The 19,690-nt window shown below is 38.1% G+C and overlaps 1 protein-coding gene across 1 annotated transcript in view; it reads right to left on the reverse strand.

Moving 5' to 3' along the window:
• TG (thyroglobulin) overlaps positions 1-19,690 on the reverse strand; it is a 140,587-nt gene that overhangs the window by 59,239 nt on the left and 61,658 nt on the right. The window contains exons 35-41 of the mRNA XM_072328656.1: positions 18,103-18,168; positions 10,900-11,034; positions 10,066-10,230; positions 8,827-9,049; positions 7,159-7,252; positions 4,054-4,213; positions 1,052-1,251 (exon numbers count right to left, since the gene is read on the reverse strand). Coding sequence (XP_072184757.1) covers positions 1,052-1,251; positions 4,054-4,213; positions 7,159-7,252; positions 8,827-9,049; positions 10,066-10,230; positions 10,900-11,034; positions 18,103-18,168 — 1,043 coding nt within the window. The remainder of the gene's footprint in view (positions 1-1,051; positions 1,252-4,053; positions 4,214-7,158; positions 7,253-8,826; positions 9,050-10,065; positions 10,231-10,899; positions 11,035-18,102; positions 18,169-19,690) is intronic.

Genomic DNA, 19,690 nt, shown 5'->3' on the forward strand with positions numbered 1-19,690 from the left:
TGCACTGTATCCTGTTACAGCTCTCAACAGGGCCACATCCTATCCTGTTTCAGAAAAGGGTGTTTGACTTCAGAGTAGGATGGAACTGTACTGTGAGAGAAAAGTACTCTACTGGCAAATTACCTGCTATGTCAGAAGATGAATAAAAATCTGTGAATTGTGTTAGGAATTATCTGAGAACGTCCTAAAAAAAATACAATTAGTGAACAGTAATTTTCAACAATTTTCCCTGTCTTCTCTGCTGGAGTTATACAATTAAAATAGTCTTACTGAGACATGGAGATGCAATAGGCAAGTTATATTTCTTGGAAAAAATGAGAAAAAATCAAACAATGAACAGAGACTTCATTATTTTCAAGTCAAGTTTTTGATAAATTGGGCCCTAGGTTCACTGGACTAAATTTCTTTGCACACATTTCTAAGTATATAAAAGTCCACTAAAGATTAAAACTCATTTCACAGTGCAGTACTCTTATGCTGTGAAGATCAGTGGTAGTATTATGGCTGACAAAGCTGGCCTAGAGTTCTTAAATTCAGCATAGGAAGAGCAGTAGGAATAGAGAACACCTGAGGTGATGGCAAAACAACCCAAGCTGACAAGCAAACAGATTTCAGATTTCTGAAGCTTGATCTTCATTTAATGAAACTGTTCATCTGTCATGAGATCAGATAAAGATTCTTCAAACATGCGGATGTTTGGCTCATCATTTCTAGAGTCTAAAAACTGCTGATCAATAACTGTATTTACGGAATGGAAACTAACCTGTTGTCCTTATAAGTTACGAAACAAATCTATTTATATAACACAAAAAAACACAGTGATGAGAAAAAGATTCTTAGTATGACTAAATCAATCACCAAACTGCATCTCTTGTACATCCTTGTGAAACACTTAACTCCTGAAGATAGCAATCACAGGTGAGAAGAAAAGTAACTACATCAATAACAGTTATATTCGTACTGCAAAAGATATGGATGAAATAAAACCAGCACCCACTCACATCACAAAACTGTTTCAAAATGAATGTGAAGCAGCAGGAATATGACTTACCATCAGTAACATCCTCCTGAAGAGACCCGTGTTGATTGTTTCCGTGAGCAGGTGGATGCTTGCAATGTCTGCACCACCACGGTCAGCTCCTACAGACACCATGCTTGGATCTCCACCAAAGCTACCGATGTTCTGCTGCACCCATTTCAGAGCTGCCAACTGATCCAAAAGGCCTGCATTTCCACTTGCCTCAGAAGATCCTGTTGTGAGAAATGAATAAATAAATTGGAAAAGAAAAACAAAACAAAACAAAACAACAAACAACTAAAAACATCTGAATTTTTGTCAGCTGCTACAGCTCAGGTATCAATCACAAATTTTTAATGCACATTACCACCTTTTCTGGTGAAATAAATGAAAAAATAATCATGTATTCCCAGTGTTCGGGTATCAGCACTGGAAAGTGCTGTATCTTCTACACCATCCAGTGGAAACCCAATCTTTCATTTCACAGGAAAACAGCACTGAAAACATCTAATGATGCAAATCCCAAGGCCAGCTTAGGTTTATATCAACAAAAGCAAAAATAAGTAATTCCTTCACTTTCTCCAAAAAGGAGAAAAAATAAAAATAAAAGATTACTCATTCACTTTGTACTTCATTTTAATTCACAATGAGCCTTTTATTTTTAATGATTTAAAATTCTTCACATTCAAAACTAGAAAAAAAATCCAACAAAAGGAAGAAAAGCCAAGAACAGAAACATGGCTGAAACTATCTGTTTGTTCCATTGCCAAGATCAAATAGTCCACTTTTAAAGAGTAAACTCGGAAACTAGGGTAGGAAATGAACAGGCGGTGGAATAAAGAGCTGTCATTTTGTGGACCTGTCTCAGGCAAAGAGCTGTTGAATGCATACATTGTGTAATGGATATCTGCATGCCTTCCGTAATGAATTACTGAGATACCACAGCTGATTTAAGTAGCAGAACAGAATGTAGTGAAGGCCAGATTACTGATAGCCTTGCTGATCATAAAGATACCCAAATCACAACAGCCATCACTGTAATTCTCCTTTCAGAAGTACAGCATTTAACTAAATATATGACTCTGGAAATTACAAACTTCTGCCTATAGCCATAGCTTCAGTTGATCAGGTCAAGCCACTTTAGAGTGAAGCTACAGCAATAAATCCTCTCTGAACTGTTGTAAGAAACCTGATTTTAAGAGCTTGCTGCATGCATCCTGAGATCTCCCTGGAGGAAGTGAAATCCATTTAAATGTTACAGCCACACAATGTGCCTTGCTACGAGTATGCTAAAGGAGGGAAATACAGTCAGTTCCTTCTTCTCTGGCAAAAACCACAACCAGGCTCTGAAACGTACCCTGCTGAGGAACTGGGGCATGCACTATCATCCACAGCACTGAGACTAAGAGAAATGTGACCTTTGACTTCTTGAGTGAATTTTTTTCACTCCTTGAGTCATAGCCTATTGTATAAATCTCATGAGCAGTATTTTTACAAATAAATAAATAAGTGTATATATATGTATATATTAAATTACACTTTTGGGACCACAGGAGAATGAAAAGAAACTGGTGCAACTGGTGTTCAGGAGGAAGCAGACAATGTCAAACATACGCATTTCTGTTATTACTAAAGTGGAGAAAAACAATGGTGCTAAATTTAAACACAAAGATCCTGTTTCATATAAATTCATGGTCTCTTTTAGAAGAGTCAGGCCTAAAAGGCATAAACATTTTCTCTATTCCCTTGCCACCTAAATCACTGGCAATTCAACTTAACATTTCTGGGTGCAAAACCAGAGATGAGGTCACTAGTAAGAATGTGTCAGATTTATAGCAGTGGTCAGCAAATCAAATTAAACTTTCAGTGTATTCAGAAGTACGAGTGAGCTTTAACTCCCTACAAAAGTTCTTTCAGTAGGTTACCAAATCAACAGCAGAACTAACAACAAAAACAGCAAAACGGAAATCTGTTGTTTTTCTCTCTGTTCTTCCTCCCCAAAGATCTCTGACTACTTCATTTCTAGGTTTGCAACTCATGGCAAGTCAACAGGAGAGGATACTTCACTTTGCTTAGTTGAACAATGAAAATGATATTGCTTAAAAAGCAAACTTTTGTGAGTTTCCTTCTAACAACCTTACTCCTAATGCCCCCAAAATCCTATGGTTATCCAGAGAGGATCTTTCCTCTTCAAAAATGATGGACAACTTCCAATGGATCAGGATTCATCCAAGACTTTCAGCTAGAGGAACTATCTACATGAAAAAGAGATTAGGAAATTCATTCCCATCCCTCAACTACGGGCTTTAATATAAACACTTCTATGTAATATTCAGTCCAGATAGATAGCAGTTTCCACTTAGCAAGAAACCTAGGTGAGATTCATAGGGCTGAAGGTTAGTGGATAATGTATGAGCAGTGCTGCATGATGGAAGCTTGCTCAACCTGTATTCACACTTCATTTGACTCTAGCCAGAATGCAACCACAGTATCACTTTCATAAACATCCGGCCTGCAGTGATGAAAACAGTGATTCTTTCCCCAGATACACTGATCACCAACTTCATATCTAAAAATAAGTAAGGAGTCCATGGTGTGAACTCTCGTTAAAGAACAGGCTTTGCTGAGAGCGAGCTTTAAATAAAAGCAGACAAAAGGAAAACAATGGCAAATATCTGCAGCAGTAACCCCAAATTAGGCAAAATTCACAGTGTTGCCAAGAATAAATATTCAAAAGAGTTATGTAGCAAACCATACTGGTCTAGCATTTGCAAGTATGGAAAAAAATAAACTCCTAAAGGATTTACAGCTACTAATGTGTCCACTGGAGAGAACAAGGATTGTCCACTCGGTAGACTGAGCCAGAACTCCACTTGCAGTTATTTCTTGGCCACTTCCACTCCTTCTCCATAATACAGGCAAAGATACAGACTTCTAAGAAGTCCTAACTAACATTTTTGTTTGTTTTTAAGCGTAACTGTTACAAAATGTAATTAAGCCCACAGTTACATTTATTCTAGAAATCCACAACTTACCAACGCTAAGGAAGCCAAAAACTCCAACCCTGTAGTTTGCTGTTACAACAATTGCATTGCTGATTGCAGCGAGGTATGAGCCGTCTATGATCGTCTTTCCTGCCTCAGCATTGCCACTCCCTCCATTGTGGAAGAACAGCAATACTGACATGCTTTTGACCTGCAGTGACAAAACAACTCAGTTAGTATTCCTGTAGCCAACTCACTGATGAGAATATAGTCTTCCCAATTCAAATTATCTAAGCTGTTCATAGCTCTTAAACAGTGAGCATAATGACAGCACCTCTGTTTACAAGACTAGGCCTAGACTGCCCATAAGGAACTTCACATAATTTAAGAGCATCCAGTGAAACATGGTGTTTAGTGTGTGTTTTGTTGTTTTTTATCCCCCTGCAAAGAGTCTATTCCCATGCTAGAAAGGTTTATTTTAGAGTGCAACCTCAATTCTACACATAGCATGCTCAGTCTCTATCACTCAGGACCATGCAGAAAGAGGCTCTTCTGCTCAGTAGTGTATTGCACATATACAGACACACACACGCAAGCACACCCTAGATTCTGATCACAAATATTTGCACCAATTGCGCACCACTACCTCCTGTCTCTCCCTCTCTCAGTTATTTCAGAGGCTTCCTATGACCGCCATAAGGTTATGAATGATAACCCAGAAAGTGCATGAACTGAAACACGCAGCTTTAAGGAACTTCTGATTCTGAGGAAAAATAACTGAGTCCCTTGTCACTGGTTCCCATTTCTGGAAGAAATGTGAACCAAGAAGTGAAGAATGGACAGAAAGATTAGGGGAAGCAAAGAGGAAAGAACTAGCTTTCCCATGAAAATTCATTGTAAATTGTGTTGAATTGTGTCGAACCATGGCAGCTAAGACTACAGGAAACATGATGCTGAGCCTGCTTAGTCTCCAGTTCATCGCAATTAAACTCAAGGTTGGAAATAGCCATTTCCCACATGTCCACAGTGGGACATAACACTCTGACCTTCACCTGCCCTATAAGGCACATATTACAGTACATTACACAATGCTGTTGGGACGAAAAGATAAGAAGCTGAAGATAGGAGACAAAAAGGGCAAAACCAAGTGTGATGCAACACATATGGAGCAGTCTAAACTGGGAAGATATAGCACTAGGGCTGTACCCAGTGCCTGGATGTAGAATTCTCCCTTTTAGTCTGCACTGAGCAATGACAGATACCTCTTCTACATAAAGGTATGTTTTCATGAAATATAACTTGAGCTTTAATCCCAAGGGATTGCAGTTTCAGTGTTCATGGATTTGGGCATTTTAGATGAAATCCGTTTACCATAACTGCCTTCCTATTTCTTGTTAGCCATTTTAAGAGAACAACACAATTATATTTGCATGCTGTAATTGAACTATGGCTCACAAAATGATAATTTAATATTATCTCTCTGTGTATGTATTTACTAGCCAATTAATTTGTTTTACTATACATCAGCTGCTGGATAATTTATTTGAAAAAGAAGTAGATAGGATTCTATGATGCAATAAGAATGGGAATAACACATACAGGTAACAGCAAAAAGGGAGAGGTTTTGTTTTCTGCTCTTATTTAGTGGACAGTTTCAAGCTTTAATCTTGCATTTGAAGCCTCTGCAAGTCAAGCTGAAATGCAGCTATGCTCTAGTAGTGCATCAGATGGTGATTGCTATAGGCAGAAAGTACCTCAAGAGTGCCAGTTTTATTTGTAGGGTGGAGCTATGGAAGCAAAATGAGGTGATGTCATTTGTCTTTTTCAGTGCTTGACACTATGAGTCTTTTGGTGGTAAGGAGTAGTGCCCAGATGATGCTCTAGTTCAGGCTTAAAAAGCTACTGAACAACCTCTGCATTTGCTGCTCTCCAAGGGATCCTATGTTTGAAATTTACTTAGCTAGTTTAACTTTTTATGGGGAAAAAAAAGAAAAAAAGGAGTAAAACTATAGCTCTCAGTATGCAAGTGAAAAATAGAACTCGCCACAAGAAGAAACAGGAAAATGCCATGCCTTCTGCTCCCAGATACTTCCACAAAAACAGAAGTTTTGTTTCTCTTAGGCTGGCACATACAACACAGTGACTTGACCAGGCATACTTCTAACTCATATCTGTACCAAAAGACAAGAGGGATTGTGTACGGTACTACTTAGGGGGAAAGAAAAACCTTTTTATTCTATCAGATGGTAGAAAATGCAGCGCTTTTAAATGAGCTATCTTGAAAGCAGCACTTAAGCAGAGATGGCAAACTGCCAGGGAGAGCAACCTGATGTTTTCAATAAGCAACACCTGTACTCAACACATAATGACAGTCTGGGACTGCAGGGAGAAAAATGTTAGTCTTCTTAGTGATTAAAAGGGGCCAGAGGTGTAGCCAGGCCAGCTCTTTCCAGGCACGCAGTGTGACAGAGACATCATTTGGTGTCACCTTCTGAAAATTACAGTGGGAATAAAAGCCCTGTTCCTTTATTCTGCATCCACTCATCAGTGAGTCTGGTATGTTATTCAGTGTCTTCCTCCCCAGCCCCCAGAGGTATGGTCAAACATCTCAGCATGGTTTTATATCTGATTACAGTAAGAAATTCAGGAGTTTTCAAACAAGACAGTTTCTCAGGTTGCACCACTGATTCTGTCATCTTTGGAAGCTCTATTTTAATGCGCTGTTGGCAGGACACAAATTTAGCATTGTTTGCTACCCTCATTCCTCAACTTTGCCTCCATGGAGGTCAACAGGAGAGCAGCCACAGTGCACTGCCACACAACTTCTGTCAAGTATGTGTATTTGGTCCACTGGACACATCACTTCAGGGACATTACCATTTCTGTCCCCAGACTCTCCTCCTTTGCTGCCACCTTCCTCTTGTGTTCTGTTTCTCTTTTTGTCTCTTTCATGTCCAGCCTTTTAATTTTCTACCCTCCAAGTTACCCAGCAAAACCAGCAGGGAGTAAGTTTGCACCAGGAAAAACAAGAGTGCTTAATTTAACCTTGCAGGCCTTTGTGAACACTATATGGAAAACAGTAATTTGCACCAATTAGAAGTGCTTTGAAAAGAGACAATGCTTAGCTATAAAAAAATCTGCTCATCTCCTACTTACTGTGGTGACAGGAACAAAGACATTCAGATATAAGCAGTCTTCACTGACAGAGTATGATGGGGTCTCTCTGTCTCCTGGCTGCCAACAAGTTGACCTATGGAAATCGAGAAGATTGCAATGAAAACTTGTACTCTTTTTCCACCACTGCTATTTGTTCATATCTTGAAGACCTGTTTGAGTTTACAAAATCTTGAACTCTGTGGATTTCAATCACATTTAACATGACGCCCTTCTGCGCCTCAGTAAGAAATGGGTTGTACGCACCCATACAAATGCAAAAAAAAAAAAAAAAAAAAAAAAAAAAAAGACCCAAACATTTTGTATTTTCATAACTCTAATTCTTCCCTGAGCAAACTGGAATCATTTTAAGAACAAGATGGCTGTATTTCATTGTCTGCTTTTTTGTGGTATCTCATGAAGAGCGCCAGCACCTCTACCTCCTCCCAGTATCTCCTTATGCCAGGACTGACTCTGAGGAAAGGCTGCCACCTGCTGAGGCAAGTCAACAGCTCCTCTAACATTTGGATATTGTTAATAGATGCCAAATGTTTCACTGGCACTGAGAATTCAACAGATAAGAGTAGATTAACCTCGGTCCCTAAACTTCTTGCCATTGCAACAATGGACATTGTCTTCAGTGGAAGACCATGCAGGTAGCTAAGCCTTACTCAAGTCCTAGCAGACACAATGGTGTTTTTGCATACACCAAGATCTGATGGTGTGTATGCTAACCTAACATCACTGTGCACCTGAAGAAACAAAAGGTCATGTCTCCATTGTACTTAGATAAGGCTTAGCGCCACATGTGGTTACACTGTTAACACCCCCACAACTCAGGTGCAACCTGATGAGACCACCAAAGGACAAATACTCTGCAAACCCTCACAGTGGCACACCTCTTCACTCAGATAATCATGGGCTTTGATAGAAACTTCTAGTGACAAATCCTGATTAATGGAGGAGCCAAACAGCTTTGACACAGCTGACACATCTGTAAATCTGTAGCCTCAGGATAGAATAATTCAGGATCTCAGTAGACCTTACGTTAATATAAGCTGCCTTGGAAGCACTCAAGACACTAAACCTCATCTCTCAGTCCTGACTTCTAGAAATCCCTATAAAGAAGGTCTATGGAATCCTACTACCAGCTTCTTTTCACTGTTTTGCATCTTCAATTTTGTGTTTCTTCATTTTAAGATTTTTTTTTTCCCTCACAGCCCTTCTCTTCGTCTGCCCTGCATTTTGCTACTAGATGCACTATGAGAAAGAAACTTGTTTCCATTTACTGCTGCATTTCTATTTGATGAATTTCTATTTGCTGCTTTATTTTGTTTTGTTTTGTTTTTCAAAAGTCCACAGTTCTGACACATTCCACAGCACATACACTTATAGTAGCATCACCCAAACCTTGCTTTCTTTTATTAAGAAATACACATTCAAAACTTGTCATTTTGGTCTCCCAAATAAAAAGCTCAGAGTCATGTCATAGGGCTAAATGAAACACAGACAAGCACACAAAGCTTACATCTGTAGAGTAGCTCCAACCTAAACTCTGTAAACCAACAGAGCAGTGGTGTCTATTCACCACTAAATAATTTGGCCATAGCTACTCTCAGACACCTGGGTTAAAAAGAAGTGCTCCTGTGGATGATCACAGGTATTCCTTACCGAGCTACAGTAGCATTCCAGGTTTTCTCCCAAGCAAACGGTTCTGGAGGATTAAATCGCCTCTCTGCAAGAGGAGGTGCAGCGTAGGGGATCCCAAGGAACTGGCTGATATTTTTCCACTCTGAGCCAATCTGTACTGCCTTGGGTTTGCCGATCAAATCACCATGGGATGGAATGTAAACAGATGGGGCTAAATCTGATTCAGAAGTAGGCAGTACTAAATCTAATGGGAGTGGAGAAGAATGAAAAAATAATTTTAAGTTAGCACCATTTCAGAAATGAAAATACCCATTTGAAATTCAGGCAAATGGGATTCAGTGTGTAATATACTTCCATAGGTGGGACATGGATAAAGTTATGTTGTTTCTCCACTTGAAATACATCATACTGTGCAATATGTTGGCTAATAGCTACAGACATTTACCTAATGTGCTCTCAAAACCCTTTCTGAAACATTTCTTTCCATTTAGACATTGCATTAACATGTATATTTGAGAATTTTTACAAAAAGATTTTCACATTCTCCTCCTCTACCAACTTTAAAAAGTGATATATTAAACCTTTAAATATTTATAGCAGGTCAGAAATAAGAACGATGACAACACATCTTATTGGTTTAGGCTGCCACCAGGACAGATTTACATGCCAATCTCCTTATTTTTTAATTACAGAAAATTTTGAAATGTTCCTCATTATATTACAGTTTTGTTTTCTTTTGTTTCAATATAAGGATTACCTGAACTATTGGCCACATATACAAAAGAAATTTATTTATTTATTTCAGTAAGTAATCTTTTTTTATTCAAACAGAACTAAGAGGTATCAAGTACTATTCCACTCTTAAAACAACCTATACCATAGGTGGGAACCAAATTCTAAGGCATATGTCTAAAACCAAAGCAGTCCATAAATACACCCAAGGCAAGCTTTTTCATCAGTGTCAGTGATTTTGGTTCATTTGATAATGATAAACCCATTTATTATTTTTGTGTGTGTGTGTTTGTTTTTTTTTTTTGGTTTTTTGTTGTTTGTTTTTTGTTTTTGTTTTTTTTTAATATATATGAAAATACTTAGGGGACATTTTCCCATATTACTCACTCTTAATTCCACTAAAATAGTAATGGACACCTATCTAGAAAACTTCCATAATGCTTGTGTCAACTATTTCCTCACCCCTTCATAAACGGCACCCATGCCATCGCAGTTGAGTTCCTCCATTCATAACCTTACAGCTCTCACCTTGTCTCCTGTAGATGTATGTAGCTGGCTCTTTGAGTAGAACCTGACAGCTATGCCCTTCCAGGCCATGTGAACATAACTGTGTATCGGGGTAAAAAAGGCATCTTATTGCTGAAGCCTGGATTTCCAGTGTAACTACTGCACACGTCTGGTTCCTTGAACATACTGTGAGGTGAAACATGAAGAAAAAGAACAAATCAAATGTGTTCTTAAAGTGTTTTGTATTAAATTGTTATGAGATGCTTAAAAGAAATGCTCCACAGCAGGTCAAACAACAAGTTTACTAAGGCAAAGTAATTGGAATATAATGTCCCTATAGTTCCCAAATGTTCTCCAAACAAGACAAAGGTTATATCAGCCTTAAAATGCAGCATTACAGCAAGAGAACTGCTCTCTTAGATTTCAAGGGAAATAAATCTTCTAATAAGCCTCTGAGGACCTCAACTGAATTCACACAGACCCCCGGTCAGACTCCTGATCAGATATATTCCCTTTTTGTAACTACAGACCAACTCACACATCATTCCACTCAGAGGTAACCTGTCCTTGCACACTGCAGCTACCTGTTACTTTAGGTAATGGCAGGTAGTTCTACCATGGCTTACACATGGATCCAGTTACACAAGAGCACCCCTTAACTGTTCTTTAGAAAATAATGACATAATGTCTTTCATTATTTGATACTATCTTCTCAAAATGCCTGAAGAGGAGATTCTTAAACATATGCAGATAAGCGTATCTATATTGGATGCGGGGATAGAGAAGGAAGTGTTCCTGATCTTTCATTCTCACAAGCCAACATACTCTGAAAAGTTACGGAGAAACATTTCTCACCAGATAGGCAATAGTCTTTGGCAGTGGTAAAGTCGTTGGATATTTCCCTGCTAACATGAATAGCTTCAAAGTTTGAGATGGTTGAATCCACAAGAACAGAGGACACATTTAAGGGTTGCCACATATCCAAATACTCTGTAAAATGAACCATTTAAAATAGTAAACAGTAGAACAAACAAACATGCACAAAACAATGACAAAGACGTAAACAAACAAGAACAAAACCACCAGAGGAATATCATATAGATATTTTATATAGTTTATATATCATATAAACAGTTATCCAATGAGAGGTTTTCACCTTCCTTTATTTTATACTTATATCCTTTAGTTGATACTCAAAATAAATTAAATATAGCATTCAGAGGCTTAGATTGACTGGGGGAATCAGGTCTATCTGCAGAAGTCATGCACAGCTAAGTTTACAAAAGAATTCATTTATTAAAGAGGAAATTGAGAGCAGTTCTGTCCAGATCTCATGCATCAGAACTTACGGGCTAACTTATATTAATGGACATGGATCCTAATACTTCTATACAAGTGCCTGAGCAGGCACAACAGCGAACTCCTTTGAAGGCAAGTAAGCATCCTACATATGATCAAACACTTCCAGACAGACATAGAAATCTCTATATATGACAGGGGCTGCTGTTTAAAGGTCCGATTCACCTCAGCCCTAATCACAGACAGGGTAGGTATGTACATCTGAATCAATTACACAAGACTCTTTTTATTATCAGGAGGAACAGACAGTTTTAGGATGCAAGATCTCCATCTTAATTTAGAAGTTTACTTTGGGATGAGGAAAATCATCACATGGACTTAACTGCATACATGATCTGAATGTACATATTGTCTCATGTTAATAGCTGAAACAGAGATGTGTGTTGCCTGTTTATCTACATGTGCATATACATGTAGGCACATACAGATTAATTCTAATATTCAACAAATTCTGACAAATTCATCATATTCTTCTCACAATTAATTAAAAATAAAAACCCATGAACATTTTCTCATATGGTGATAATATCTATAGGCTATCAACTTTGCACACGCAGATAAAAAATGAAAGAAAGCTCAGAAAAGAATAATTTTAATTCCTTCCTACAGGATCAATATATTTTAGAAACAAAATGGCCCTAATGTGTACAGCTGAGTTCTAAACACAAAACTGGTGTTACCCTTTCTGTGTAATTGTAGGATGGGGACAGAGCTTAGTCAGCTGCTGCCTTGCTATTCTTGGCAAGCAATTCTTGTCCTGTTGCTTCAGTTCATTTACCACACAGATGCAAAAGTTATGATTCATTTGGTTCATTTCATTAAAGATTAAAGGCCCCTGTGTTAAAAGACTTTTTACTTTATCCTTATATGTGGGATAGAGCAAAGTGAATAATGCAAAAAGGCAAAATGGTCGCTTTCCAGTCCATGCTAAAGCACAGAATAGTGTAAAAACCAACAGTTCATAATTCATACCTAAAATATTATTTCCTTTGCTTATTCTTCACCCTGAATCCCAGGAGAGGCCCTTTCAACCTCCCACTACCCAGGTGAGTTTTCTATTCCTTTCAATTTTCACTCCTGGAGGGAGCATTCACGTTTTCATACCAGATTTATACTGATGACTTCCAGTGCTTTCATGCTTTCTCTTTCCATTATTCTGCCCAACTGACCCAAAATGCAGATAAATGCAGAAGCACTAAGGCTTGTTTTGATGACAGAGCACGGCCCTTAGACCCAGAGCAATCCATGGCACCACTGTGGGCAGATATTTTTTGGAAGAAAAGATTTTACCCATTGGTTGTTTCCTTCTTCCCTTCCTCCCACTCAGCTGCAGATACTTCAGTGCCCAGAAGCCATGCATATCCATGTCATTATGTGGGCAAAACAGAACTTTCTATAGCTGACCTAAACTTGTCTCATCTAGAAACTGCTCTCACAAAGCACACAAGCCTGATATTGCCTTAATGAAAATGCACAGTACACCTGATGGGCTGGAACACATTCCTGACTTATATATAGGTTAGTCTCTGCCCTTCTAAACCACATTTTGGCAATTGCTTTGACTGGGTAATTACAATACACTGAACCCAGCTAGCCCTGTAACTTTTATTGTAAAATTATAGAGGTCCAATTAAGAGAGTTTCTTTCTTCCAGATGTTCTTGTTTGGATAGGCAAAGTTTTAAGAATGGATTTGCAAAAGGATCCACACTGGTCTTCCTACTCAAGTCAAAGGATCACAAGGCTGAAATACATTTCCTGAGGGCATGCAGTCCAGCCTCCCACTGTCACACTTGATTACACTGTAAAATCCTCTTCATAAAGTCAGCAATAGTCTTCATAATTGACTTCAATGAAGGCAAAGAAGGGCTAGTTCTGAGTTTGCTGAAAAATCTGACATTAAGTATAAGGGACTAAAGAAACAAAAGTACAATAATATAACAAGTTAACTGTAGAAGAGAATTCATGATCTTGAGGAGTTACATAGATGAGGTGAACATGAGACTAAGGGGTAATCAAATCTTTGGTTCTACTATGCCTAATTTACATTTGAAAGATAAATTTGAATCTTGATTATGAAGATTATGAACTATATCTAGTAGTCCAGATTCAAGGCAAAAAAGCTTGTACAGCCAGAACTCGGTGTTTTATATTCTTAGACTGCAGAGGTTTTTGTTCTATGTGTGTGTGTTTAGTGTTGTTTGTTTGTATGTTTTGTTTTGTTTCTCTCTTCAGTGAAGGCTGCTAGACTGTCTGTATAGCAATAATCTCTGGAACCAGTGCGCTGTCAACTCAAAGTAGGCCTGCAGAAAATATGATCCTAAAATAGAGTTGCCTCCCATTTTTGTCAGACTTCTGAGATTTGAATAACTCAAAATGAGAAATTTTCTTAACACTGCTGCATAATAATTGTAATCAAACTTCAGATAAACATGTTCCAAACTATCAAATGTGTTACTTTTGGCCTTCAGCAGCAAGCAATAATGCTATGTTGATGTGAAACGCAAACTTTCCGCCCCCTTCAGTACTTCCAATTATAGTAAATGGTATAGAACTGCAATATAATAATGTAACTGTACATGGCATTTATTTAGTTTAAAATATGCTGTTTCTAAGTGGGCTAAAATCCTCTTGGTTACAGAGTAATTCTAGCAAGGAGGCCCAGTGTGCTGCGAAGTAGAACACTCCCTAGGAATGGCTGAAAAAGGCTCCATTCCAACACCAAAACTCCCAACATCACCAACAATCAGCAACACTTACTAGAAATAAAAGAGATTTCCCAGAGTCTTGTAGGCAAGACATGAGTTTGTTGACAAAGTAGTCAACCCAAATATCTAGTCATTTTCAGATGTTACCCCAAAGAACAATACTCAGTTTGTGAAGCCTTCAGACTCTGCTCTAGTGCTCTGCTTCACTAAGTAAGCAACAAGAGTGCTTGCAGTCTCAAGATAGCCAAGGGGAAAGCAAGATAGAAGACATTAGTTGTTCTAACCCCCTCAAAGCCTTCCATTGTCCTCTGTCACCTCACTGGATTGACAACATGGAAGGGTCCCTCAGCTGAGTGCATGCTGCAGCACCTCTACTAACACAAGCATCTCTGTTGAGACTGGAAATATCTCATGTGCTGAGGTATCCTAATGGGAAACTTATTGCCATGGGAGAAAATCCCGTGTCTACTTGGTGCTGCATCATAGGAAGGAAGATAAACATGAAGGAATACAGAAGATAGAAACACAAAGAGTCTAACTGATCATCACGCCCACATGCCCTGGCAGTTTCCCAAGGAATTATTTAATTTGAGTGGAATGAGAACTGAGCCCATATGATCCCTCCCCACATTTCTGTGTGCAATCTGTAGTCACATACAGAGATCACAACTTTCTCCCAAACACCTCTAGGCAAGATGTACTGATTAACAACACTATATTATATATATATATATATATATATATATATATATATATATATATATATATATATATATATAATGATTTTTTTAAAATTTATTTTTATTTTTTTTTATCATCCTGTATCTTCAGCTGGCTTCAGGACATTCCTGAAAGTTCCACCTAATTATGAGACTGGACTATTTTGTCTTTCAAAGTAACATCCCTCCATATTTACAGAAATCAGCAGATTTCTTTTTTAAATACTATCATCAGTAAACCAAAACTGCAGAATGACTATATTAGCATTTTCAGCATGGGCAATCTTAAAATAACAGCTGTCCTCCCATGGTTAAAGGTCACACATCATATCTGAAACCAGCCGCAGATGGTTCCATACTCAGTCTTGTCACAGCACATGCACTTCTTCAGGGGAAGAAAAAATGCTCCAAATGCAACAAGTAGGACTTTCCCAATCTGTTCAGCTTAACTACTTTTTGACTATTATTTCTCAGCTAACAGAAACTGGGTCATACTCACAACACAACAGCAGAGAAAGCAAATAGAAGTATTATTTTAGTTAACGATGGAAACCACACATTCCATTAAAACTTCTACAGACTAATGATGATGACTTGGAGAGTTCATTCTGATGTCAGAAGGGGTATCACAGAAGGACAAACAGACAAAGACTGATGAAACAACACCAAAACAGCAAAATTCAGGCAAAAGGCACAAACCAAACTGCAGTGTGCACCTCACCCACCTCAAGGCAGACAACAGGCATTATGTTTTTGTCGAATGCTTTGAACAAAAGTTAGAAATGCCCAGCAGCGCTGCTTTGGGTGTGCAACGTGGAGAATATGAATGGGAACTCTGTATGGAGAGAGGAGTCACAGGGCTACAATGGGCTGCTGGGTGAGTAATTCTGGTACAGCGAGTACTGCATGCCTTCCTCTTGTTGTCCCTTTCCAGATGCTAATCTCACATGGGTAAGGGTTTTTTGTATGCTTTTCTATGACAAGATAGGGAAATAAACTGCAATTGGATGTTATTTTTACTGTTACAACTACAGAGGTCTAGAGCTTCTATGAAAATTTCTGTTAATCAAAATTTTCAAAAGCCCAGATAGAGAAACAGAAGGAAAATAAATATATGGCTTTGCTCAATTAATTTAGGAAAAGTTTCAGTGAAAAACTCTAAGAAATTATTTGGATGAGACAGAGGAATTTGGTCTTGACTTTTGTCAAGCTATTGACTCTATGATCTCTTAATCCTATAGTGTCTTCAGTAGAATTCCCCTCTGTACAGCAGGACTTATAGGGATGGATGGAAGGTGCCTAGCAATCCCTTGTCTCCAAGGAGCTCTATGTTCAGGCAGATATTAGGATATATTAAATTAAAGAGTGAGATTCTGAATTTAAATAGCATAGAAAGTGAGACAAAGTCCATCTAGCACTGGGAGAACTGGCACTGCTGTAGATCAAAACACGAAAGAGCTTTTGGATCATTAACATTTCTTTTGAAGAGTGTTCTCTTGTCTAGATTTTTCGGTGGGTGGGAAAATAGAGAATTCTAACAGTTTTGTTTCAATCTTTTTCACTAAAAATGATAATTTGCATTGGAAAGATGAACTGGAGATGGGTATGATAGAAGATTTTAAGGGTAAAATGAATATCTCACTTGCTGTGGATAAGTTCTGTACAGCCTTATAGCAAAAATCAGATAAAAAAAGGTTTATTATTCTATGTGTTGCTTAGGTCACTATCTTCCTACTTAAGAGCACAAGAAAAATGCAAAAGGAAAGTCACAGAATATGTACCAATCACACTGGCAAGAAGAAGGCTTGAATAGATGGGGGCAGCCACAACCTCACTGAACAACCTGTTCCAGTGTCTCACCACACTCAAGAAATAATTTCTTGCTCATATACAGTCTCAATCTACTCTCTTCAAGTTTAAAACCATTTCACCTCACCCTGTCACTCTGTAAAGCAGGATTCTGTTTATCCTACAGTTTGTGAAGGAATTGCCCACCTTATAAATTACCTGCCTAGCTTTTTCCAGCACTTCTCATCAAAATCATTTCTGATTACTCATAAAAAAGGAATTTTCCTTTCACTATATTACAACACTAGAAAAGCATAATTTCTACCAGCAAATACACATTGTTTTAACATGAGCATAACTGGAAATCAAAGATGATAAAAAGATGAAACAGTTAATAGTAAATCCTGAACTCAGTAGTGAAAATGGCATGATTAACCATCTCCTGCAAGCCCTGTTGCAGCTGGTTTAAGTTAAAAGGCAAACAGAAGCAAATATTAAAAGATTTGCTTATGATCAAATAGATAGTCAAGGGCAGAGATGGATGAAATCTTCAATTTCAGTCTAAACCAAAGGCTAAACTGAGTTACATAATGACTAGTCAACCTGTTTTCTTTCTGTTGCACACAGCACTTAGCAGACATTCTATGTATTTTTCTGAAGGAATGCATCAGGAAAGCCTGCCGCTCTTTAAAATTTTCATGTTTTTAGGTGTAATAAACACACTGCCCTGAAAGATTAAGCTTCATTTATTAAAAGTAATCACTCATGCAAGAGCCATAATATTGTTTTACTGAGGGAATGAAATAAATTTTCTTCCTGATAAAAAAAAGTTTACTATGATTCAATTCGGAATAGACTTTGAAAAAATATTCCAAAACTTGAGGAAAGCTGTAAACAAGGACTAGAGGCAGTGAAGTTTATTGTTTTTCTACATCAGTTCTAAAGTTGTACAAATCTGCCTTCATTTCTAGAGGTATTTACCCTCCCATTTTCCCAGTTTTTAGGCACAAATCTTCAAAGGGACAAAAAAGTTTTATTAATTTTGACTCTGCATTTTTGTTGCATTTATTTGCAATCATCTGGAAACTCACTTTCACTCTCAACTGCTAGAAACCCCCAAAACAGTGTACCTAAAGTAATAGACAGCTTTCTTGGAGATCCTCTTTGTTGATCAGTGCACTAAAATGTGAACACTTATATATGTTGAAATTCATGGGACGTCTGCACTTACAAATGATACATTGCTATTTGCTAAATATTTTGGCTCAGTGACTGTCAGAGATATTAAATCAGCACTCTGGCTGACCAAGCTTCTTCCATTTAAAAGATATGTGACTAGTAAAAAGCATACATGTTGTGTCTGAATAAATAAACTCACGAGGAACAACACTTCATTTATAGTGTGGCCTTTAAAAACCATACAAAAACAAAGGACATTTCCTTTTATTTTTTTTTACTTTTGGTCTTAACACACGAATGCACTTACCACTTTCTGGCCTGAAAGGCAAACTAACGGGAAGACACAGGTTGGGCCCAGAGTTCATCAGATCAGCTGAAAGTAGAAAACACAAAATAAAATCACACTGTATTTTCTCATCACTAACACCAAGAACAAGGATCTGAGCCTGCTTTGCTACCTAACCCTTCTTGGCTTATTCATGAAGCAGACGTTCCTCAATTTATGTATTTAGAAGCATTTCTATAAGCAGTTTGCAAAATGCAGCTTTTTTATGAATAACTCATTTCAGTAATTCTTTGTTGATATTTTTTTCCATGACCCGCTCAGTACTCAGTTTCATGCATCAGAATACATCAGATTTTCTGTTTCCTGATTTGGAAACTGGATTTTCTCAAAAGAAGAATTAGGAACAAGACAGTTTCCAGAAGGAAAGGCTTCAAAATAGAATCCAAGTAGTAATTCATATTTTCCGTACGTGAAGCTTCTCAGTTGCTAGCATTTTCCTTAAACGCAAATAGCAAACAATATTTTCCCTCAGGCATTCATAAGTACTTCAACTAATCAAATGAGTTATAAGCCCCCTATCACTATCCAACAGCTGCCAAAGATGGATTTTTTGTTTGCTTCTTTTTCTACTGCACATATATGCAGCCAGTAAATAGTTCTGAAAAGTCATGAGTTTACCGCATTCAGTGACATCTGTGAAGAATTAGGGCTATATCCAATACCCCATCTCTTTGAAATACAACTGTATGTTCATCAATGACTGAACTGCGAGCATGACTATACATACACACCCAGCCAAATTGCTAGTGTGCTGAGCGGCACGTGTCAGCTGAACATGATGACTTAACATACGGTGAAACAGAGACGCAAGTATCTTCTTACAACAGCAGGCTGTGGACTAAAACCAAAGACCCACCTCATGTTATCCTCCTGCTATCTACAGTAAATTCCTCCCTCAGATTTCACTCATTTTACCCTTCAGTGTCAAAGTCTTCTTGTTCCTCTTCCTGGTTCCCAAAACCCCAACACACCAGCAAAACTGATACAAATTTTTGTCTGCAAATAGCCTCATTTGCATACACATCTGTGCCTTGCTGTGTGTTATGGTGGAAAAACATCTGAAGCTTCTTCATTGCAGAAAGAAACACCACCTTTTCTCCTAACACTCCCCATTTTGCATACACTCCTTCATTACTCTGTCCATGAAGCAATCAATATACTTTATTTTTAGTTGTTTCTTTATCAGAGAGAGGAAAAAATATTCCAAGAAGTGCATCTATACCTCTGCTGTCTCCTCCTCTTCACTTTGCCTTTCTACTGCTCTTCAATCTTTTTGTCCACTTCTCTAGTTGCATCTCTGCTCCCTCTGTCCACCGGTCCTTGAAGTTTTCTACATCATCTGGGCTGTTGTTATCACCCCTGCCATGATCAGACCTCCCATCCTCAAGCCCACGCATTGTGGATTTAACAAACTCTGCAATTTCAGTGATGGAACCCCCAAGTCTGTGCTGTGTCTCCTCAAACAAAGGCAGCACCATTAATCAGAGGAAATAGATGTTCCAGTGGGCAGTGTACTACCAAAGGGCTTGAAAAGTTGCATAACAAGCTC

The sequence above is a fragment of the Excalfactoria chinensis genome, chromosome 2 (assembly GCF_039878825.1).
Source record: "Excalfactoria chinensis isolate bCotChi1 chromosome 2, bCotChi1.hap2, whole genome shotgun sequence".
NCBI lineage: Eukaryota > Metazoa > Chordata > Aves > Galliformes > Phasianidae > Excalfactoria > Excalfactoria chinensis.